Source organism: Aplosporella prunicola (genome assembly GCF_010093885.1).
Source record: "Aplosporella prunicola CBS 121167 unplaced genomic scaffold K452scaffold_44, whole genome shotgun sequence".
Taxonomy (NCBI): domain Eukaryota; kingdom Fungi; phylum Ascomycota; class Dothideomycetes; order Botryosphaeriales; family Aplosporellaceae; genus Aplosporella; species Aplosporella prunicola.
In genome coordinates, this window is record NW_022983572.1 from 77,219 (window position 1) to 100,029 (window position 22,811).

The 22,811-nt window shown below is 53.4% G+C and overlaps 8 protein-coding genes across 8 annotated transcripts; 2 read left to right on the forward strand and 6 right to left on the reverse strand.

Moving 5' to 3' along the window:
- Positions 1-789: 789 nt before the first annotated feature.
- Positions 790-2,976, reverse strand: K452DRAFT_292296 (uncharacterized protein). Its single transcript, XM_033541347.1, has 3 exons — positions 2,650-2,976; positions 2,270-2,369; positions 790-1,362 (listed from the first exon to the last, which is right to left on the reverse strand). Exons 1-3 carry the CDS (start codon positions 2,809-2,811, stop codon positions 1,196-1,198), a joined length of 429 nt encoding a protein of 142 aa, XP_033392296.1. The 5' UTR covers positions 2,812-2,976; the 3' UTR covers positions 790-1,195.
- A 613-nt stretch (positions 2,977-3,589) lies between these two features.
- Positions 3,590-4,381, reverse strand: K452DRAFT_128648 (uncharacterized protein). Its single transcript, XM_033535268.1, has one exon. It carries the CDS (start codon positions 4,239-4,241, stop codon positions 3,702-3,704), a length of 540 nt encoding a protein of 179 aa, XP_033392297.1. The 5' UTR covers positions 4,242-4,381; the 3' UTR covers positions 3,590-3,701.
- A 1,718-nt stretch (positions 4,382-6,099) lies between these two features.
- On the reverse strand, positions 6,100-8,204 carry K452DRAFT_279790 (uncharacterized protein). Its single transcript, XM_033539433.1, has 4 exons — positions 7,857-8,204; positions 7,027-7,804; positions 6,791-6,975; positions 6,100-6,738 (listed from the first exon to the last, which is right to left on the reverse strand). The coding sequence occupies exons 1-4, from the start codon at positions 8,130-8,132 to the stop codon at positions 6,316-6,318; spliced, it is 1,662 nt and encodes a 553-aa protein (XP_033392298.1). The 5' UTR covers positions 8,133-8,204; the 3' UTR covers positions 6,100-6,315.
- Positions 8,205-8,500: 296 nt separating this feature from the next.
- On the forward strand, positions 8,501-11,442 carry K452DRAFT_313081 (uncharacterized protein; the record flags this gene model as incomplete). Its single annotated transcript, XM_033543624.1, has 3 exons — positions 8,501-8,640; positions 8,701-9,365; positions 9,413-11,442. The coding sequence occupies 3 exons, from the start codon at positions 8,501-8,503 to the stop codon at positions 11,440-11,442; spliced, it is 2,835 nt and encodes a 944-aa protein (XP_033392299.1).
- Positions 11,443-12,180: 738 nt separating this feature from the next.
- Positions 12,181-12,663, reverse strand: K452DRAFT_313082 (uncharacterized protein; the record flags this gene model as incomplete). Its single annotated transcript, XM_033543625.1, has 1 exon — positions 12,181-12,663. One exon carries the CDS (start codon positions 12,661-12,663, stop codon positions 12,181-12,183), a length of 483 nt encoding a protein of 160 aa, XP_033392300.1.
- Positions 12,664-14,256: 1,593 nt separating this feature from the next.
- On the forward strand, positions 14,257-15,269 carry K452DRAFT_292301 (uncharacterized protein). The gene is made up of 3 exons (XM_033541348.1): positions 14,257-14,352; positions 14,525-14,650; positions 14,740-15,269. Exons 2-3 carry the CDS (start codon positions 14,547-14,549, stop codon positions 14,999-15,001), a joined length of 366 nt encoding a protein of 121 aa, XP_033392301.1. The 5' UTR covers positions 14,257-14,352; positions 14,525-14,546; the 3' UTR covers positions 15,002-15,269.
- A 1,024-nt stretch (positions 15,270-16,293) lies between these two features.
- Positions 16,294-19,143, reverse strand: K452DRAFT_237272 (uncharacterized protein; the record flags this gene model as incomplete). Its single annotated transcript, XM_033537576.1, has 3 exons — positions 16,294-16,611; positions 16,741-16,888; positions 18,557-19,143. Coding segments are annotated over 3 exons (1,053 nt in total), but the record flags the coding sequence as incomplete, so codon positions are not given.
- Positions 19,144-21,495: 2,352 nt separating this feature from the next.
- Positions 21,496-21,867, reverse strand: K452DRAFT_302660 (uncharacterized protein; the record flags this gene model as incomplete). The annotated part of the gene is made up of 1 exon (XM_033542622.1): positions 21,496-21,867. One exon carries the CDS (start codon positions 21,865-21,867, stop codon positions 21,496-21,498), a length of 372 nt encoding a protein of 123 aa, XP_033392303.1.
- Positions 21,868-22,811: the final 944 nt, after the last annotated feature.

A 22,811-nucleotide genomic window follows, 5' to 3' on the forward strand; every position in this document is an offset into this window, starting at 1 on the left:
CGGAAGTCAGAGAAACTTTGCGGAAGCCAGAGAAACTTTGCGGAAGCCCCGGCAGCGCAGCTGAGAGAGGCAGGACGAATAGCGACAACACAAGAAAGTAAGCAGTGATAGACCGACCGACTATTTGGGGCGGAGCAGCGGGCAGCTTTATTATTAACGCGTCGTGTGGCGCTCCCAGCCCAACTGACCGACAGCAGCGCACCCAACGTCAGCGGAGGCATCCTGCTCAATTGACCGGGGGCCAGCGCGCGGCCGAAGCGGCGGGCAATTCGCCATGTGCGCCCGCCCTGCCTTTCCTGTTTCCCATCATTCAAGCCCCAGGCCTCCCGTTTGGGCTGACATGTGCAAAGGAAACGCGAGTCCGCCCGTCGATCCCGCTGCCTACCAACAAGCTTTCCTCTGTATACACTAGCTCCCCCCTCTTCTCTTCACCACACCACACTCTTGACTAAGTGATGGCACATCCAAGCTTCCCTAGCGACCGCATCAACGGGCGACCGGTCAGCAGGCCTCCCGCAAAAGCCTTCAGAAACACTCGCACCACGCATGCTGCGCCCTTCCGCCGCGACCCGCCCGCGCTCCGCGTTCCTCGCGCCCATGTATGACGCCCCACGCTCTCACCTGCGCGCAAATCCAGGGTCCAGCGCCAGCGTCTGACGTGGCTAGTGCGTCGCCGTCCTCGCCCGTGTGCCCGCTCTGCACGCTACCGGCGTAGCGGGTGGTGCTGAGGGAACGAAGATGCGTTTCAAAGGCACCAGAAAAGTGAGGCGTGGAAAAGGAGGACGACGGTGAGGGGGAGGGGCCGCGATGCACGCGCCTGCCGTTGCTCTATGTCTTGCTCTTGGGCCTTTCTTTCTCTCCGACTCTCGCTCGCTTTCTCGGTGTCTTCGATTTTTTCTTCTCTGCTGCTTCGCTTGCGCGCCCTCTTTCGCCCCTCGCTAACCAACTCCTTCTCCCTCAACGGCGGCGCCAAAACGGTAAACACTCGGAATTATTATCAAACGTCCTAACGTCGAGTCGTTCTCTCTACTGACCACTCATCACAGCTGCCCGCCCTGGCGAAACACGCCCGCACGCCCACACGCACCGTCTCATCTCCACTCGCGAGCGCCACAGGCGCCACACACGGCCCTGCCTGCGCGTTCGTAGAGCTCCTAAACCACCGACTACTTACTAGTAGAGTATGGCCCCTCTCTTACGCCACCATGGTCTTCTGCGTGACCGGCACCACCAGCTCCCCCGCGTGGTGGCAGTCCTCCCCACCCAGCGTGCCCTTGCACTCGAGGCCCAGCGGCGCCGAGCCGTTCGTCCGCGTCACCGTGCCGGCCTGCACGTCGTCGATGCGGCGGCCCATGTAGATCTCTGCGCGAGGGGGCGTCAGCTTCATCTTCATCTTCATTATTCAAAACTCGGGTGCGCCGTGTGGTTCCCCGCCAGGTGAAGCGGTAGGTGCATGGTGCAAGGTAGGTTGTAACTAGGAACATAGCGGCAGATCGAGCGACAGGGGGAGACAGAGACGATTGCGTGCGATCGAGCTTGCGAAGCCCGCCGCGCCCCTCCCTCCTAGCCAAACAGGCTGCGAATGGGAAGATTCTGTGCCCCGAACGGGCAATCGCATCGCGCAGATGCAGCCGCCGCCAGGATGCGGCAAAGAGACGCCAGACGTAAGGCCTCGTCAGCCGGCAGCAGCTTCGCACGCTTCGCAGCGCCGCGTACGTCAGGGCGCGAGGGTGTGCATGCTCGAAACAGGCGATCGCCAGTGTTTCGCGGGGGAAAAAAGCGGCGCGGGCACGGCGGGCTTGGACTGAAACCGGGAAGGGGACCAGGGCACGCAAGGCACGCAAGGCAGAGCGCCGCTGTTGGCTGCAGAGGTGGTTGGGGAGGAGCGGGCGGCGGGCGCTAGGCGCGATGCGCGGCTGGGGTGGCGCATGTCATGTCCGCCTGCCCACTCTTGCCCACTCTTGCCTCTGGCCCTGCTGATTGCGCATTCCTTCCACCCTGCACCACTGCACCTCTGCCGTCCGCCTCCAATGCCGCCAACTGCCAATATACCTCCGTCTCCGCCGACGCCAGCGCCAACGCCGCGTCTACGCGCGCTGTCTGCGGGTCATGGATCTCAGAGATCTCAGAGATCGCAAAATCGCGAGACGCGGCGGCGCGTGTGGCGCTGAGATAGGGGCAATGCGCGTATGGGCAAATGGGCGGATGAGAGGAAGGGAAAATGATAGGGTAGGGGCGGTACGGTAGAGTACGGAACGGGGAGACTTACCCGTCAGGTTGAGGTCGGTGGCGAAGTGGACGTCGTCGTGGTCGTACAGGCAGGGAAACCAGTAGTCCTCGCCGCCGTAGATCTCGTTCCAGCAGCGGAACTGTGCAGTAGCATTGTCGTCAGCCAAGAACGGGGGTTTAATATATATAGGCACAGATGTATGTGTCTATATGTAGGTATGCGCGTGTGGTGGTTCCGTGGGGGATGGGATGGGATGCGCCGAGGCGCGTGCATGTATGTATGTGTATGCACGTTGCTGCATGCGCAGGCGCGACATATACACACACACACACACACACACACATGCAAGTATGATGTCTATGTGCGCGCAAGCAATGCACGGATAAGTGGGTCTAAGGTATCAAATACGCAGTACGCACCTGGCCGGGCTTGTTGGTGTCGTCGACGTAGAACGAGATGGTCGTGTGCGACGGGCTGACGGTGACGTTCAGCTGCGAGAGGGTCCAGTGGCCGTTGTCCTGCTGGGCCGAAACAGCGGACGCCAGGACGGCGAGGGGAGCGAGCAGCTTGGCGGCGAACATTGTTGCTGTAGGTAGGTAGGTAGGTAATTGAACGTGAACTAAAATAGTAGTGGACTAGCGTCGTAGACAAAGACGTGGATGTGCGTGAGGAAGCTTGTTGGTGTTGCTGTTGGTGAGTGAGGCAGAGCGCATATATATATATAGGCCTTTTACTGGGCCTCCTTGCATGGCTACTCGACATCTGTCGATGCTGCACTGTAGAGTACAGAGCCACTCGGCCACTCTATCCGGCTCCCGTGCGCTACGCCGCTTGTCGTTTGCGGACGGATACGAGCTCTGTCGGCGCCAAGATGGGTGTGCGTTTCGTATCAATCAGGAGAGCGAGCATTGCGAGCATTGAGTGTGTGAGCATGGCAAGCCTGTGAGCGTGAGCGTAGAGCGCAGCGAGTATAACGGAGCAGCAACAAAGGAAGCAGGCCATCTCGCGGCTCAGTTCGGTCGTGCGCGTTGCGCGCAAACCAAAACAAAGCAAGCAAAGCAAACAGGCCAAATCCGGCCACCAAACCATGACGAGTCGAGTCGAGGCGACGCACCCACCACCTATCTATCTATCCGGGCAAGCAAGCACCAAGCAAGCAAGTATGACGCGGGCGCCACCCCCCTGCCAACTGCGGCACTGCGGCTCAACGGCTGTGGCTTGATGGAATCGCTCGATCGATCGTCCTGACGTGCTGCTTGCAAGCCTGACCTCAGAACCCGCTCATAATAACCTACTCGCGACGACGACGACGACGACGAGCAAACCTGTTCGTTCCTGCGTTGGTGCCATAGCGATGGAAACTGCTCCGAGGCCGTGCTATTTTTAGGCCCGCCCTCTCCTTCCGCGCAGGCCTTTCGTCCTCGCTCTGGGCTTCTTGGCTCGCGCGCCCTGCCTCACTGACACTTCCCAGTCAGTCCCCGCGCAGACGGCTCCAAAACACACCGCTGCGCGCTCCGCTGGTGCGGCGATCTGTGCATACGCAGTGCGTGGTGCACGCGCGCGTGGTCGTCTGGATACTGGATGCTGGATGCTGGCGACGGGGCTCGGGGTAGAGGCGAGGCGATAGCGCGCGTGGTATAGGTACGTGGGCATGGGCAGCCAAGTCGAAGCGGAGGCAGAGAAAGTCGCGCGCGCGCGCGCCCGTTTGCCCGGCTGCGCCAGATCCGTCTGCATAGGATAGGTAGGCGTGCAGCAGCCTACCTACCTTCCTACAGTACCTACAGCAGGAACCCTGATGAGCCGGACGCAGCTCCTCCGGGCGTACGTACATGCTGGCTGGCCAGCACGCACGCACGCACTCACTCGCAGAGCGCAAGAGCGCACGCTGTCCGAACCGTCGGTGGCGTATCCTCTGCGCCGGGACAGGACAGCCAGCCAGCCAGCAAACGCCCAGCCCACAGCAAACACCCACCCGCACACTCTCACACCCCTCACCACGACACAAACACATCGGCCGTTCCAGCCCGCCGCTTTGCGCCTTGCGCCTTGCGTATATTACCCCCCTCAGCTAGCTGCCTAGCCACCCGCGCCGTTCCGCGCCGCCCTGACGTAAGCAGCGTTCATAAAGTACTCTAGAGTAGCTTCCGCGCGCGTCCGCTGTCGCCAAGGCGAGACCCGGCTGGCCCGGCAGGCCGGCTGGCTCGGCGCTCGTCGCTCGTTGTTCGTGGTTCGTGGTTGTGTGTGTTGGTGTGTGCGTGCGCAGGGACCGGTCCGCGTGGGGCGGTTGGTCGGATGGTCGGGCTTGGAGCGGTCGTGGAAGCTACTGTCGAGGTGTCGACTGGCAACGGCAACGGGTGTGGGGGGCTTAGGCTTGGCTTGACTTGGTCTGGTTTGGCTTGGTTTGGCGTGGTTTGGTGGGGTTTGGGCTGGCTTCGTGTTTGGTGCGGGGCATGTGGGCGACTATGTGGGTTGTGGTTACGGGAAAGGGGGGCTGCTGGATAGGTGGGTTGTGGGGAGAGGAAGGGACCAGGTAGGGCGGATATCTTAAGGCGCTGGCTGAAGAGGGAAGACGAAGGTAGTGATGGTGATGGAGGTCTTCCTAGCAAGAATCTGAATCTTGCAGGTCAGGGACCACCAGCACATAAGTAGCCCAAACAGGCAACCGGTCAACGCAGCCCTACACCAAGCAGGAGAAAACAAACGAGCACCTCGTACCGCTCTGATATCCCGTAACCAAAACCGGAAACCGTCCTAACAACTTCGAACGTCTGGAGTCTAAATACGGCGCGGGGAAATGAAGTAAAGTGAGGCTGTCCGATCCGTCCATCGGGAGTTGGGGCTATCCGAGTGTAGGCGCGTGGGCGGGAAGTGCCTGCAGGCTTTGTCGGTCGGTAGTGAAAGCCGATAGTGGCACTTGTTGAACCCGGCCGGGGCTGTCAAGGTCGAACGTCTGGGTTCAGTGAACAGGGGTCACGGGTAACTGGGTTATCGTTTCGCTGTTGCTTGCTTGGCTTGGGGTTCCTGGAATAGTAACTTTGGTGCCTGGAGTCGATTGCTCACATCAAAGTTAAGCCAGTTCGGTCTCTTCCCCTCTATAAGGCCTGAATAAATAGATAAATATATAGACAACTCAAACGGGACAGCCGAGCTAAACTCACAGTCCACGAAAGTGAAAAGACCGTAGAAATTCATCTACAAATATAGATGTAAGTATCAAACACAAGCGGAGAAAACCGAAGAAGCCGTAACTCTATTCATAACAAATACACTTATATAGAATAAACCAGCACACATACCCCATCTACCAATACACACCAAGACAGCAACCCTAGCCGAGTACTTTAATACCCTTAGTCTCACACCAAACGCCTTCGCAAATTAAGTAGCATTCGACTTCCGTATTAGACCTTTACTTCCTCCTCTAGTTTCTCTTAACGGAGAGTACTTACTCTAAGTACTAAGCGGAGATCTTAGCTTTTTTATTTTTACTAATATCGGAACTGATATTACATTTAGAGAAGCTTAAGAGGAATAAAAAATACGTAAATAAAGTATACTTTCTTAGGATTGTAGAAGGGGGTGGGGTGTTTTATATGTTTATGTGTTTATTTTCTGTTCATATATAGTTTCCTAGAGCCAGATCATCCTAGAATAATATCGTTATTAACTCCTTCGACTTTTGACATATGAGAGGGAAGAAGACCAAGAAGTGGGTGCGTGAGTATGTGTGGAGGTAGGAGTGGGTCTCTTTCCTGCTTTGCTCCCTATCTCTCTAAAACCTACGGTATGTATGTAGGTAGGTAGGTCTACTTTCACCTCCACCTTCTGCTTCACCTTTACCTTTGGTTCTATTTTATGTATTATTAGGTACCTTACTTTACATCCCATCCCATGAACGCTTGCTCTAGGAGTACATATGCGGGTACTTGGTCATACACTCACTTGCTTGCTCACTCATTTCTCACTCGCTCACTCACTCCCTCACTCAGACCATCAATCATATTCAAACACTGCCATAACTACACCAGGTATCGCGGTCTACGCGCCTATCATCCCGCCTCAAAGCCACCAGTACCACAAGTCGCTCACACGACCGTGTCCCTCACATACAGATCAACATACTTATCGACATCCATCGCCTCAAACTCTTTCTGGTTCTCCGCCAGCCGCACAAACTCATCCACCTTGTCCGCCTTGAAGTGCGGCCCCAAGTGCCTGCGGAACTTGGCCATGATATGGGGCTTCGCCTCCTCGCGGCGCAGCTTGTGGCCCAGTGGCGCCTCGACCACCACCTCGGGCAGCGTCGTGCCGTCGCGCAGCCGCACCGTCAGCGCGTTCGAAATCGTCCGCTTCTCCGGGTCGTGGTAGTCGCGCGTGAACTGCGGGTCCTCGACGCACGAGATGCGCTTGCGCAGCGACTCCAGCAGCTGCGACGTCGCTGCCTCGCTGCCGTCGACGTAGTCGGTCGCTTCGAGGCGCCCGAAGACGAGCATCGTCGCCACCATGTACTGCGCGCGTGTTAGTTGGAGAATCGTTTTGTGTGGATGCGGGGAAACGCACCTGGACGCAGTGGTCGCGGTCGGCAAAGTTGTCCATCGGCTTGAGCTGCTTGTCGATGATGCGGATGCAGGCCTCGTGCGTGCGGTTCGACACGGATTCGATGTCTTCGGCCGACTTGCCCATATCCTTCAGCGTCTTGTGGATGCGCTCCGCGGCCTCAACGGCAGTCTGGGAGTGGAACTCGGCTGGAAAGATAAGTACTCATCCATGCATGCTATCCACATTTCCCAACTTACCAGGGTAAGAGACCTTGAAGAGAACATTCTCCATGATGTAGCTGCCGTAGGGCCTCTGGAAGCTAAACTTTCCGCCCTTGAAGTTGACGTCGTAGAAGCCCCAGGTGGGCGCCGAGAGAATCGTCGGCATGCCGCCTTCGCCGTTCAAGACCTTGAGGGCCAGGTTCACAGCCTTCTGGCAAGCATCACCAGCCGCCCAAGACTTCCGGGACATGGTGTTGGGCGAGTGTCTGTAAGTCCTCAGGGACTGGCCATCGCCCCATGCCTGGGAGATGGCGTCTCTGGTCTGGCCCTCCGAAAGACCCAGCATCTTGGAGACGACGGCAGTCGAGGCGACCTTGACCAGGACGACGTGGTCCAAGCCGACTCTGTTGAAAGAGTTGTCCAGAGCCATGACGCCCTGCAGCTCATGGGCCTTGATCATAGCTTCTAGGACGTCTTTGACCTTGAGCACCTTCCCGTGTCCAAGCTTGCCGCCAGCGCGGTTCGTCCTCGAGATCCAATCCGCAACGGCCAGAATCGCACCGAGGTTGTCAGAGGGGTGACCCCATTCGGCGGCAAGCCAGCAGTCATTGAAATCCAACCACCGAATCATTGCGCCAATGTTGAAGGCACCGTTGACAGGATCAAGCTGGTAAGGGGTGCCGGGGACACGTGTGCCGTTGGGGACGACGGTGCCCGGGACAACGGGTCCCAGAAGCTTCTTGCATTGAGGAAACTCGAGGGCCTTGAGACCGCATCCAATGGTGTCGATGAGAATCCAACGAGCCGTGTCGTACTGCGCGATGGAAGTCAGAATGAAGTTGGACGCCTGAGGGAAAGCTACTCACCGCCACGTCCGAGTTGATGTTGTAGTTGTGGACATAGCTCGCCATGTCGACGATTTCCTTGTCGAATTCATTGGCGCTCGCGGGCACGGCGCTCGCGTTGTCGGCCTTGGTGGGCATTGTGGTGGAAAAGCTGGCGATGGAGGTGCGAGGGGCAATTGGCACACGAGGCGCGACAGCGGCGAGAGGACGCAGAGCTTTCAAGGAGCTCAGCGAGGGAGCTTTTTGGCGAAGAGAGCGGGTGGCAGAGGCACAAAGGGTGCGACTGATGGTCGACATGATCAGTAAAGGACTAGGTAGCCAGGGAGGAGAGAGAGAGAGACGAACAGCAATAAGAATGTGCGACGGTCGGCAAGTGACGTGGGTTGGGGGGCCGTGGGGCCATGAGACCGAAGTGCAAGCAGACAGCCGAGAGCCGCGAGCCGACGGGCTGGGGTAAGCGGCGGCGGGCGGTTCCTCGGTGCGGGGTAGGGGAGCTGGCTGAGAGAGGACAAGGGGCTGATTGATCGATAAGATTAAGGTATTTTCGGTGGCCGCTCGGACCCAAGGCGGCATCCCACCGCTGCCGCCCCGTAGCTCCACATGCACACACACAAGCGCTCCCGACTCGATGGACGCAGACAGGGCGGCCAGGCATCGTCGTGCAAATGCCCCGTCGCACCGCAGCCAGACCCGCTCAGATTCGTCAGCGCGACGCTGGCCACGTGGTGTTACAGACATATCAGAAAGCAAGTGTCAAGTTGATATCACCGTGGAGACCAATGAGCCAGGGCGTCACGGCGCCAAGGTCAGCTTCCCAGATAACGTAACGGGCAGATCCTGGGGCGCGTTACCTGGACCGGCATAGCGGAGGATGCCTCCGCGCTGGACTTCAGGCTGGCAGTTATCGCGGCCTGCACCGCACGCAACCACCACGCTCATGCCTTGCACGACTCCGCCCTCAACCGCAGCACTCAGGCACTCCGCCAGCCTACTGCTGCATCCTCGCTCTCTCCGCAGCTAACGACCCTCTGCGCTTTATGGCAGAAGCGATCACCATCCCCTCTCCGTCCGCCTTCCTCAGCTCCCCCGCGGAGGCTGCCCTCACCACCACCTCTCCCCAACCCCAACCCCGCCGCCGCTCGCCAGCCACGCCCAAGCCAAAACCACCCCTTGCCGAAGCTCCCACCACCTCGAAAACCCCTCCGCAGCCCATCACCAAGCGCAAGCAGTCGAAAAGCAGAAACGGTACAGTGTCGCTCTTATCTCGCCTCGTCCTATCGGCCTCGGTTCCCCCAGCCGAGAGCACATTGCGACTCTCGCTATTGGAAAACCATCTACTAACGCCTAGTTTTCCAGGCTGCGTCACCTGCAAGGCCAAACGTCTAAAGTGCGACGAGACGAAACCTACCTGCCAGCAGTGCGCCAGGCGGAGCGTGCCCTGCGGCGGGTACAAAAAGGACTTCAAATGGAGACCCTTCGAGGAGGCCAACTTTGTCGGCAACAAGCCTACGGCAGGAAAACAACGGAAGGGTAGAGCTCCTGTCTGAAGTAGACTGGCCAATGCTGATGAAAGATAGCGTCCCCCTCTCCTGCCCAAGCTCAAAACCCTTCCGCTAAGTCTCGAAGCCCACCTGCTGCGGAGAGACCGAAGGTGACTTTCGCCGACGATGTACCCTCACGTTCATCTGCCGAACAGCAGGCTCCTGTTTCTTTACCACCGACATCTTTCATGGAGATTTCGTTTCCCAGCCCTAGTAGTTTTTTCCCTCCTGTGCCCCCTCTTTTCCAGGATCCCATGGACACTATGCCATTCGCGGATCCCTTTGAGCCGGGATCGACCGCAAGCACTATGAGTATGTTCAACGATGCGGAAACGGTTGACACAATGCAGTCCGCAACTACAGCCCCATCTAGTCTGTCCTCTGGACAGTCTCCGAGGCTCGTGGACTTACTCTTACCAGGGGCAGATCTGAACGCGACGTCTCCTGCGTTTCTCGACTGGCACGCGCAATATTCAGCTTCCTTGTATCACCAACCGCCAGATCAAATGGACGAAGAAGGGGACGTCGAAGAGATCTTTAGGCAGCCCCCCATCAACCCAGACCACGAAGCATGGGTAATGCGTCTGCCATCGCCTGAACGTGAAAGTTCATCAGGCTCATCAGAGGGCGGATTAGCCACTCCGCGATCGGATCCTTTTGACGTCTTTTTGGACGGGCCCAGGTTGCCGAGGGGAAGCCCTGAGATGGTCACCTTGCGTTTCGATCAGGAGACGTGTGGCATCTTGTCGTTGAAGGACGGTCCGTCCGAGAATCCATGGCGGACAATGATTTGGCCGCTGGCTAGAGACTGTCCGGCCCTTTATCATGCGATCGCGTCGATGACGAGCTTTCACACGGCGAAGAGAGAGCCGCAGCTCCGAGTTTGTGGCATAGAGCACATGCGGACCAGCATCGAGGCTCTCGCGACAGGCATCCAGAACATGCGTTTTGAGACTGCCATCGCAACCACTTTGGCGCTCGCATTCTCAGAGTCATGGGATCAGCACACGTCGACCGGCATCGATCACATCAAAGGTGCCAAGATCTTGGTCAATCAGGCTCTGATAAAACATCAGCGAGCCCCCTTGATGGGGCAGGAACTGACCAGGTTGAAGTTTCTTTGCAACACGTGGATTTACATGGATGTTATCGCTCGCCTTACGTCTGTGGATGCCGATGATTCAAACGATTTCGACACCATCGGTTCCATGTTCAATGACCCGTTCGAATACGAGTCCCAGCATGTGGATCCGCTGATGGGTTGTGCCGCGACCCTGTTTCCCATCATTGGGCGCGTCGCGAACCTCGTCCGTCGCGTGCGCAGGAGCGAAAGCAATTCGCCTGCCATTATCTCGCAAGCGATGGAGCTGAAGACGCGGCTAGAGGACTGGGTACCACAAGCTTTCTTCGAAGTGCCCGAGGACCCGACGTCGCAGGTCCAACACAGTCTGCAGACGGCCGAGGCGTATCGGTGGGCGACGCTGCTGTACCTGCACCAGGCGGTGCCAGAAATTCCGTCCCTTTCATCCGCCGAGTTGTCCAAGAAAGTCCTCGTCTACCTTGCGACAGTCCCGTTGTCCAGCCGCACCATCATCGTGCACATCTACCCCCTCACAGCAGCCGGGTGTGAGGCCGCCGACGAAGAAGACCGTCAGTGGGTGCGCGACCGATGGGAAGCAATGGGCCAACGCATGGTCATCGGCATCATTGATCGCTGTCTCGACATTTGCCGCGAGGTGTGGGCGCGGCGCGACGCGTATGAAGCACGCATCCGGCCTCGAGCCAAGGTTGCGACGAAGGCGAGCTTGAAACGTAATGTCATCGGTCATGAAGAGCATCATGAAGATGACGATGAGCCGGTCCGCTGGAACGAGAATTTTGTCGGTAAGCGGAGAGCCACAATTGGCCCGTTTGAAATGCCCAAGGCGGTACATGTAAAAGGGCAGCGCCGGAACTCGAGCGATAACACGGGTGTTGTGAACCGTGAGTTTACCGTGAGAGGACGGTTGCATTGGCTGGGAGTGATGAAGGACTGGGGCTGGGAAGGTGAGTTTGTCAGCGTTTGAACCATGTCTCTTGCGTATGGAACTTTGGGCAAGCGGCTAACGATCGAGCAGTTCTACTCGGCTAATCATGCTGATGCCCCGTCTTGCGTTGTTGTACTATGCGCTTCGCCAGCGGAAAGGAGGTTGTGGTCCGGTAAACGCCTGCTCTCTCCTTCCTTCCTGCTGGCTACACTATACGCCTTCATCCTCGCCTGGATTGATATATGGGACAAACGTATACGCGTCGCGGGCCAGATTGCATTCTTTTTCGGGACGTTGGCGCTTTTGGGCGTGTCTCTTCCCTGTCTATTCACGTCTCCCTTCTTTTGGCTTCTTGTGTCGACGGGTAAATGTGATTCTTTTTCAGGTACAGTACTACTATTATCGGGCGCCATATATTGCCTGTCCAGAATAGCTAGCAGCTTGCCGCACGAGGATGGCATTCTCCTGCTCTTTCTTTATGGTATTTCCTTCCAATTCTTGTTATTTCTTTTTTTCTATTGGAGATTTTTTTCCTCTTGTTCTATTCTTTCTACCTCTTGTTCTATTCTCTCTACCTCTTTCTTTTTCACTCTCCTTTGCGCTTTCTCCGATCTAGTCATGACGGATTAGCGGCACTTCGATGTGTGTGTACGTGTGCGTGGTTTTCGTGGTTGATTGTGGTATATGCGGTCATCGACGACGATTATTCTATCCGAGAGCGACGCCGATATATTCTATGCGAGAGCGACGAAAGCGAAAGCGACTACACGATATGGGTTACGAAAGCGACATTTTACTCTCTACGACTGCGATAGCGACTCTACGATGCGATGGCGATAGCGACTTTTTTTCTGCGATGCGAGACGACTTTTTCGGTAAGATCTCTTTTGTGTCTTTCCCCGGCGAGGGAGCATATGGGTACGGGTACGGATGGGTGGATGGATGGTCGGACGGGACGGACGGATGGATAGGTAACAGGCGCGTGAACAGCGCAAAAGGCGACGGCGTTGTATAGTTAGGGTCTTGGGTTTGGGATTCGGTCTGGGTCTGGGTTTGCTGCTTGCTTGCTTGCTTTGCATGCGTGCGCGCGCGCGTGTCGTTTGCTTCTTGGACTGTATTTCTTCCATTGCTTGGCCTTTTGTTGCCGCCTAATGCGCCTACGAAGCACGCCTGCCTGCCTGTCTGGATGGGTGATTTTTTCTCTGCTGCTGTTGTTGCTGTTGCTGCTGCTGCTGCTGCTGCTTCTGCTGCTGTTGTCATTGTGCTTGTTGTGCGTGTTGTGCGTGCTGTTGCTAGAACTGACTACACCAGCTCGACGCGACGCCGTGTCGTCGTAGACTTGTTCGCTTGTATGTACGTACGCAGGCCGAGGAAATCGAAGGAGGAGCGGTCGGTTGGGGCTGGGTTGAGGGCGTGGCCGCAGATATAACTGTAAGGCTGCGTCGCGGTGGCAGAGGTAAGGTATGGCGTGCCCGGGGGGCTGAATGGCGGAAGAGCTGAGAGAGGGTACGTATGTACGGGCGGTAGGCACCAGTACTTAGGCAGCAATGCGACGGCGTAGCGGTATGTAGCAGCAGTAGTAGCAGCATGGCGCGCGCAGGCGTGCAGAACATATATATACACACACACACGGGTTCCTAGCAACGATATACACGTCTCCATAGCCAACCAATCAATTAATCAATCAATCCACACCGGCACCTCTTCCGTTGCGAACGGATCCCAATCCGGCGATGAAAGTACCTACGTACGCCCGGATGGCACGAAGATCACACCATCACGGATGGCACCACCACGGCGCGCGCGCGCGTGGTAATCCGTAGGTAATTGTATGCGAGCGGCGCGGATCTGCCGTGTGCCAAGAGGCTGAGGCAGCTCCCACGGGTTTAGTTACGGCAGGCGAACCCGTCCGTGCCGTGGCATTGTGACTTGGACTTGGTTGCTTTTGTTATCGGCGTCGCAGTTCCATGGGGTTGGTTGGTTGGTGCTGTGGTAGGGCTGGAAGGGCCGGGATGCTGTACTGTACGTATGTAGAGGGATTGGCGTTGGCGTGACGGACTTGGGTGAAATTCAAACCTATGCGGTTCTGGCGATCAAAGCGGAAATGGAAGGATGCAGCTGCTTGGCTACCTAGGTATGGAAAGTTTGGGAAGTTTGGAAGTCGAGCAGGCGTGCCTGGAGGAGCCTCCGAACGAGCACGTGAAGGCGCGCAAGTGACTGGCTACATACATACACACGCTACCGTACGCTGGCTGGCAACATAGGCAGTTAGTTACTCCGTACTGTAGCTAGCAAACATGCCCGAAGGAGCTGAACTGGAGAAAAGAGACATGGAAGCGATGATGCTGGCCAGACACCCAGCCAGGCCGGGTTAGGACGCGCCGCGGGATTGCGTTGCCGCATCGGGAGTGCTGACGCGGGAGCCTCGGCGCGAGCCAGAGCTGGGCCGAGGGGATCCCTCCACGAGATTGGCGAGGCACTGGCAGGGGACTCGATTGACTGATTGACTGATTGACTGATTGCCAATTATTAGTGAAGGAGCCCCGCTTTCTGCGCGCGCGCGAGTCGTCGTTTGCGATGGCGTCACGGCGGCTGTGGTGGGGTTGTTGACGGTTGTTCGAATGTCGACCCCGCGGCTTATCGGCGCGCGCGCACTGGGTTGATAGCGCGATGCCGCTGCGATAGGGGCCGCTTGTGTAGTGCTGCTTTTAGCAAAATGTTCCTCTGCTGGGCGTGAGGTTACGTTTTGTTGCTGGAGACGGCAGGTGGGGTGTGTTGGAGGCTGGAAGGGTGAGAGGGGAAGGGAGTGGAAGTGTAGGTATAAAGATGGGCATGGCGCGTTAAGAGGAGGTTACAGGAGTGATTGATCTCATTTTTTGGAATCGTGTTCGCTTTGCGGGATTGGGTTGTTATAGATTGATACCTATTGACACTCTTGCTGTTTACGAGGTGAGTGTTGGGCTATTCTCTTATGTGTTTTCCACGGCCATTTGCAGACTGGAAGTTCGACTCCAGTTTGCTTCTTTTCATTTCATTTCTTTTCTTCCCTTTTTGTTTCCTAACGCTCGCATTTTCGTATTCATGTTGCTTCAGTGCGGAAAGATAAACTGACGCCCAGCAGAAACACCACCACAACCACCACCATGTCCGCCCCGATCCCCCTCACCCACTTCGCCAACGCGCAATCGTCATTCAAGCCTCCTCTCATCGCAAACGAGAACGCCTTCCTCGGCGACATCGCCACCAGGTTCGCTATCCCTCAACACATCCCCACCGCACCGCTACCCGGCGTACCCCGCCCCACCAAAAACCCAGCTAACTCCCTCCTTCCAACAGCGAAAAGAACGACCCCGACAAGCCCATCTCCGCCGGCTTCTACCGTCTCGAGAAGGGCACGCCTCTGGTCTACGAGTACACCTACCATGAGATGAAGATCATCGTCGACGGCGAGTTCGATATCTCGGATGAGGCGGGCAATAAGGTCCATGCGGTTAAGGGCGACGTGTTTTATTTCCCCAAGGGAAGTAAGATCACGTTCACGACGGAGAGCTTTGGGTTGGGCTTCTTTGTGGGACAGAGGAAGGAGGGCGGTGCGTAGTGTTGGTAGGGAGGTTGGGAGTTGAGGATTGGGGAGATGAATATTGAGAGATGAGATGATTTGTAGCGTAAAGCTAAGCTGGATTTATGAAGACTTTTGAACCTTTGGACGGGGTGGAAGATGCGTGATACTGTTCAACCTGAGGTTGATGGTTGTTCTGGTTAAAGTGTGCAGGTCGATTTGAGCTGTATCTTGCAGTTCTACATTTATTCTGCTCTTTAATTTTTCTTCCACTTTCTCTTTAACCTGATACTTCATTTGCTACTCCATTTGCCATTTCACTTGCTCTTTCACTTGCTCGCCTAGCCCGATTGAACTTAGACGTTCGACCTTAGAGATCCCGTTGCTATTTTGGGATCAAGCGAGCTTATCGGAAGTAAAAGTAACTAGTTACTCATGCTTAGGCATTCGTTATTTGGTCAGAGCTACCATATTAGGCTATAGGCTAGAGATACTACGGTTTTATGCGGAAACTTCACTTCCCTTCACTCCTTTACGCGGCTGAACCGAGACGTTCGATCTTAGAAACTCTAAAGAGCCACTTCCGCAGTCATTGGTTAGTATCAGCTATTTATAAGGATTGGTCGAAACAATTTCATAATAGCTCGGCTCGGCTGAACCCAGACGTTCGACCTTTGAAGTCATAAATTGCCGTTTTAGGCTATAGAGAGATCCTAAACTCCAACTCGATCCGAACATGCTGAACTGACAATTCAAAACTCCATTGCTCCTAATAAACACAAGAGACATCCACCGCCCATAAGAATGCCGTTTCCTTGTATATCTTTTCAGTCTTCGCCCAACTCCGTCACTTCCTCAAGAACGCCGCATTGCATCCATGAACCATTTGAAGAAGGAAATGAAAATTGGTACCCATACTCCCAGAACCATCCTACTCGTTCTTTGCCGTTGCATACAATCTTGTAGGTCCTTGCGCCATTTTTGAGAAGCATGTCCGCGATTTCCGTGTGGGCTTGCTTCAGTGCTGCGTGGATCGGTGTGCCGAAGTTTCCGCCCATGAGGTTGACGTCGGCGTGTAGGTTGATGAGAGCTTCTACCACGTCTTTTCTGCCTTTGAATGCTGCGAAGTACAGTGGTGTAGAGTTGTAGTAAACGCTGCGGGTATTAACAGCGTTTGCGACTTTGTCTGCCGAGTAGCCAGAGAAAACTCGTCTGAGGATTTCTGCAGCAGCTGGCCGGTCATAAAACACCCAAAGTGTGTATCCATTCCCTGACTGTGGTACAAAGGGATCCGCTCCATTCTCAAGTAAGATAGATATGCACTCCACACTTGAAGCTAGCTGCAGGGGTGTACTGTCATAATAAGTGCGAGCATTCACTTCCAAGCCGTGCTGGAGGAAATAAGAGAGCAATTCTAAACTGTTCAACTCTGCAGCCATATGAATAACGGACCAGCCGCGTAAGTCTTTGACTTCACAGGTTGCACCACTTTGATGTAGTATCTTTGCGATGTCCAAGTTGTTAGCGGAAACTGCTGCGAAAAGAGGGGTGTAGCCGTCTTCGTCCATGCATTCAATATCGGCTCCTTGCCTGATCAGTAGTTGAGTTGCTTGGACCCATCCTTGTCGGCTTGCATAATGCAGTGGTGACTCCTGGAATGTCATCAATCGGATATTGGGATTGATGTTCTGTTGTAACAACCCCAACAAAACATTGTCTTCGGAGCATCCACAAGCTGCCTGGAGTCGTAGTGATTCCACATAGCTAGGAAGTGCTACGGACGTTGCGCCGTCTCTTTGCAAAAGCTTTTCGCGGATCAGATTTGCTACCCCATTATGTCCATTAGTGAGTGCCTTCATCTCCGCATTTATGGTTACGTCGCAATCTTTTGCCAAAAGACAGCGAACAATAATCTCGTAGCCACGGCTTGATGCTATTTCCAGAGGGGTCTCGTCCTTGAATGCCATGTTGATAGTGCTTACGTCAGCTGAAACTACCATTTCGCAAATTTCAGTATAGCCGTTGAAACAAGCTATGTGCAAGGTTGTAAGGCCCTCATTGTCTGCATGAGATACTCTTGCGCCAGCCTTGATGAGGTCCCTGCAATTGTGGGTCCGTATATAAAGAGCTGCTACCATGAGAGGACTGACGCCTCTATCAGTCTGTATGTCAATGTCAAGAAACTTGTGTTTCTCTAGAAGCCATACAAGTCCCCAGCGATCCGGATGCGCTGCAGCGAGGTGCAACGCAGTTGTGAAACAATCTTTCATTTCGACCACATATGCCGGTTCGCTTGCTTGGTAGTGAAAGTTTACCGTTGCTTTTGCTTCATAGTCGAGACCGTGAATAGTTTCCAATTCCAATATCAGTGGCCGAAAACATCTTGAGAACGCGACGTGTTGAAGTTGCCAGCCATTTGTTTCCTTTACGAAAGGATTGGCACCTTTCTCGAGAAGAAGCTGGGTAGTTCTGAAATCGAAATTGTTCGAAGCAGCAATCAACAATGGCGGAATCCTTGGAGTCCCTGTGTTACTAGAGCTTGGGCCGAGAATTGCATCAATGTCCGTACCAGCATTCAACAAGGCAGAGACCATTGCAGTCGAACCGAGTTCGCAAGACCAGTACATGCAGTTTCTGCCTTTTGAATCGGTTATATCGAGGTTTTTTCCGGCAAGTTTGACAAGTTTTGAGGCAATCGACTCGTCGGTTATTACTTTTGGTGCTTGCATAAGTGGAATCGTCCCATCAGAGTCCTTGTGATCGGACCTAGCTATGTCAAGAAGAAGATGTTCGTTGACAAGGCCTTGGATGCCGGGCTTTTTTTGGAGACAGATGTGGTGAAGGATCGTTTTACCTTCATCACCTGGTTCTTGTATCTGGGACGGTTGCATCCGAGGGATTATCAGTCGTAGGAAGTCGATATTTTCGGCCGAGTTACGCGCTGCCCGCATGGCTGGAAGCTCACCATCAGAGTTCCTGATATTGTAGTCAACCGGCTTGTTTAGTAACCATGCAGATACCTCCTGGAATGGAAAACCTGTGTGACACGCAGCAATGTGGTGTAATATAGTGTTTCCTTTCGCATCCTGGGTTTTCCATGTTTCTCCGCGAGGGTCTGCTTGGTCCAGTGCTCGAAATATTTTCAAGATATCATCCCTGCCAAAGTGCAAATCAAAACCGATATAACTTAGCCTTTTGGCAAAGAAAACAATCGGCGTACATCCAGACCCGTCTTTCTTTTCGAGGTGGTTTTGTTCATCATAACCTTTTCCCGATAATGAATTTCTCAACTCGATCAAGCAATCCTTCTTTTCATGTCCCATACCTCCTTTAAGGCTTTCAACAAATCTTTCCAGAACCAAATGCAGAGGAGTGCTTTCCCCTGCGTCCAACTCAGCCAACAAATTATTTCGGCTGTCCGTAAACCTCGGGTTCCGTTGAATCTCTTGCCATAGCATATTAGCAAGCCATGGATCCTGTTCCACCGCATAGTGAAGGAGGTTTTGATTTGAAGAAGTTTTCTTGCCCAGGTCGCCTTCGACGCTAAGAAGGATGTGCATGATCCGTAATGTCGTATTCCTCTCCATTGTCGACGGATCAAATCTATACAGTAAAATGTGGATGGGGGCAATACCATTTTCGCCGCGGTGCGTAAAACTAACTCCCTTTTCTCGCAAGAAATAGAACATGTCTTCGTTACCTGACGCAACTGCAAAATGAGCACTAGTAAGACCAATCTTGGTGGGCCTATGGAGATTGATCTCCGGTGACTTTTCCAGAAACAACTGCAAGATTTTTGTGGAGCCCGAGTGAATAGCGTACATCCATGGTGTTTCACCATCGTCATCCTCTTGTTCGATTATGTTCGGAAAACTTTCGTGTAGGCTCAGAAGAATTTGGACACATTTAATGTGGCCCTCACCTGCAGCTATATGCAGGGATGTGCATCCATCCGTGTGCCTTGCATATGAGACTTGCGCTCCCTCATTGAGGAGATGCTCAGCGGTGTCATCGTGTCCGTATTCTACCGCATCAATTAGGCACTGCGAAAGGAAGTCTACTCGGGCAGCTCCCCTAAGTGTGGGTAAGCGTAGTAGTATACTTTTGACGGTCTCCAACCGCCCATTTAAGACCGCGTTTCGGATGACTTCCAAATAGTCGATCTCCAGTTGGGGTGGCATAATCTCGTCTTGACCTGTACCTGCAACTTCGGTAGGTATCTCAATATCCCGTTTCGAAAGTAACTTGGAAAGAATGGGCTTCCACCTGGGATCTAACGATTCCAGGTCCATTCTGGAAACAAATTCTTCGATTGCTTCGGTCCGGCTCCAGTCCTCAACTTCGGAAGTTGCTCTCTCCGTGAAGGAAAATCCTTTTGTGACAAGAAACCTAGTCAACTCATAATACTCTTTTGCTGCAGCCTCGAAAACAGGGTCATGCAGGTTGATGTCCCGAGATATATTTTCCTGCAAAAGTCGGTCGATAGATGTTTGTCGTTCTCGTGAAATCGACCTCTCTTTCGAATTATATGAGTCTAATCCAATGATCGCGCAGCAGAGAGGTGTTTTAAGCACCAAGCTTCTTGCGTTGACATCGGCCCCGTCGTCGACCAGTTTATCAATCAGTGCAGTGAAAGCGCACAAACATGCAACATGGAGAACAGTTACGTCATACATGTTGGGGATTGGACCACTTGAGTTGTACAGTTGACGTGGGAGCCAGCGACGTGCCCAAAGCACAAATTGGCCTGTTTTTTCCAGGGCGAAGAGTTGAGACACCAGCGACGCGATCGGGTTTTTTTCAATGTAGTCTTGGGCATGACCTATCCAGTAGAGTCTGGCATATTCGTAAAATGGGAATTTCTCCTGGTCCACGCTGATGTTGCTTTGACTTATAGAACCATGACAGTCAAACTCGTCCAGCAAAAGATAGCTTAAGCACACAGCGCCAAGATATTCCTGGTCTGAATCTTCATCGACTTTGAATCTTGAAAGAGTCTCGTGACTGAGGTCGATCTTTTTGAGGAATTCTTTGACAGAGAAGTGACTGAACACCAGCTGTCCATTCACCTCGCGGACGAGGCTGCTGCACAATGCAAGCACAATCCCCATTTCGAGAGAATCATCAAAATCCTTTTCCTCGATCTCAATGGAAATGGCTTGAGCGATGGCATTCACTGAGAGTGGTGTCTTTGCTAGTGCTATCCAGCGAAGGGTACGTTCCACGAGTTGTACCACCGTCTCATCCGCTGCATATTTAACTGCTCGGAGAAGAATCCTTTTGTATGTCTCTGGAAGGGTAGGTGGAAGTTCCCCTAAGGCTTTTCTACGCTTCTTGTTCAATGGAATCTTATGCAAATAGTCCAGTTGGCACCTAGTATACAATCAGTCGTCTTTTCTTCTAAATCATGAACTAGGAAATTTTAGCTAGCATTGTTTGCTTTTCAATTAAAGGATAGTTTCACTTACTTAACCCACTGGAACCTGAGCAACGGTTAGCCACTCTATACGTTCAACAATACTGATACATTTAGTTTTTGACTTACATGCCATCAGACTTGTCAACCAAGACGGTGAGTATATCGTCTCTAAGTCCTGGGTCTTTAGTTTCCAGATCTTTGAACTTCAAAAGTTCCGTAGCAACGAAAAGGCGTACATCTGCTTTTGAAGCAGCGATTGCGAACCTTTTGAAGGAACCAAGAGATTCTTTGATATCCAACTCTTCCCTACTTGCGAACAACAATTTTATTGTTGCCTCATCACTATTGCCCAATTGAGCAAGATTGTTCACAATATCTGACCGATTATCCAAGCATTCGTCCAAGCCATCAATGATAATCGTAGTCGTGTGAAATGGTTCTGACATCCTACCGATTAGGGCAAGCAAGCCAGCGGTATCTGGGGTAAATTTCTTCTGGCCGTGACTCGTAGATTTATCATGAAAGTTTTTCAGTTCAGTGAAGGCAGTCTCATCCTGATACGCTAGTTGCTTCGCGATTGCTCCAAATATTTTCGTAACGTTTTGCGTGGCTTCGTTTGTGTAGTCGCAAAAAAAGAATGCCGATGCGATATTCCCACTGCGCTGCTTGTTGATATCTTCAATCGCAATGGCGCTGAGAACTGATTTGCCAGCGCCTGGAATCCCATATAGCCGAAGTTTCGACTTGGGGACTCTTAGGAAATTTTGGTATTCCGAGCTTTGCAAAAACCCAACTCCAGTCCCATTTTGGCGGAGTGTTATATGCTTCTGGAAGTAATCTTGGGGTTCGACTGTGCAATAGTCATCCAGTATCTGACGTTGTTCTTCGCGCATTTTTCGTTCAGTGTCTTGGACTTGTGCACTTCGAATCTCGGCTAGCGATCTCTTGGTCTCATCCATGCGTAGAGATGTCTCGTCTTGGTTCTGGAGAACCTTGACTGTCGCAAACATGGTTTCCTTGGTCATAGCCAAGGCGAGCAGTGATTTGTGTTTTTCTAGGTCAGCGAGAATCTTCTCGACCTGATCCTTCTCGAACACCCAGCGAGTTGTTTGCTTCACTTTCTTCCAAGTCGGAGGTTTGAAGGATCTGTCATATTGGCACTAAAAGTGCCCGGATTGGCCGTAGGAGTGTCAACGTTTGATCCAAATTTTTTAAGCAATTGCTTGATGTTGTCGAGAGTAGCGCTACACAGAATTATTGCTTCGCTAGGACCCTTGTCGTCGAGGCCAGCTTCTTTCGCGGGGTCCATAACAAGACTAAGTCCTTTGAGGAGCCCATGGAGAACGGTGACGCTTTGTAGTAGACTTTGTAGTTGAGGTTTTGCGGTCTTGACATCCTCAATGATCTCCTTGATCCCTTTGACAACATTTAGTGCAATGACGGCAAGGCCGCCTACGCTTGCTGCGATGGATAGAGGGTCCGACATTGTAAAAGGTGGCGGATAGGCAGAAGAATGTGGTGATGTGTCAAAAACAAATAAAGGAGTAGTGCATGGCTAGCAAAGTAAAGTGGGAGTGAGTGGGTAGTTGTACGCTGGTTGAGCGCCAGCCTTGCGAGCGCCAGCCTTGCAAGCGACAGCAAGGCATATAAGCCACTATGCAGCCCCACAACACAACATATGTCTTTTTTGTTTTCATGGCATAAAAGCATATAGTGGCGGGCAAGCCCTTCCATGGCGCGTCCTGTTAGCGGTGCCGTGTGTCCAAAGCTGCAAGGCGCACTACAAATTGGCGTCAGACGACCGCTAATCCCAGTGGATCTGCGATATTGTGCCTGTCCAAGTGGAGCTGTTTGTGAGATCGAAAAAATAAAAGACGCATCTCGGGCTGAGCAGTAAGAGCTGCTACTTCTATCTGCGTTCAGCCTTGCTCCGCCTCCACAATACTGTAGCTGCATATGCAACCCAACGCTTCAGTAAGGCATCAACATGCTGCACTCCTAGAGGCATGAACCTATCAGAACTCTTTCCAGTTATCGTAGGTCACGTCGCAAGCAGTTCCGCAGTCCGCGGTCCGCAATCCGCGCCTATCATACTCACCTTACACAACACCAAAAGCACTGCCACCGCCACCATCTTCTCGCATCCGAGAGTGCTCGTATGGAAGCATGGTGCAGCTCAGCTCCCATCGACGGATTTCGGTGAGATGATCCGGAACATGATGGCTGCGAGGCGTATTTGACATCGTTAAATAAGAAAGAGGTGCGAGAGAAAGGTTGCGAGGCTGAGTAAGCGCCTGTTAACTGAAGAGGACCAGGACGACCTGACGACCATCCATGCCGCCCTGACTTTGAAATTTCTAAGACATATAATTGTCTGGCTATACATTCTGAAGCAATTAATATAAGTTTTGGAGAAATTAGAATCGTAAA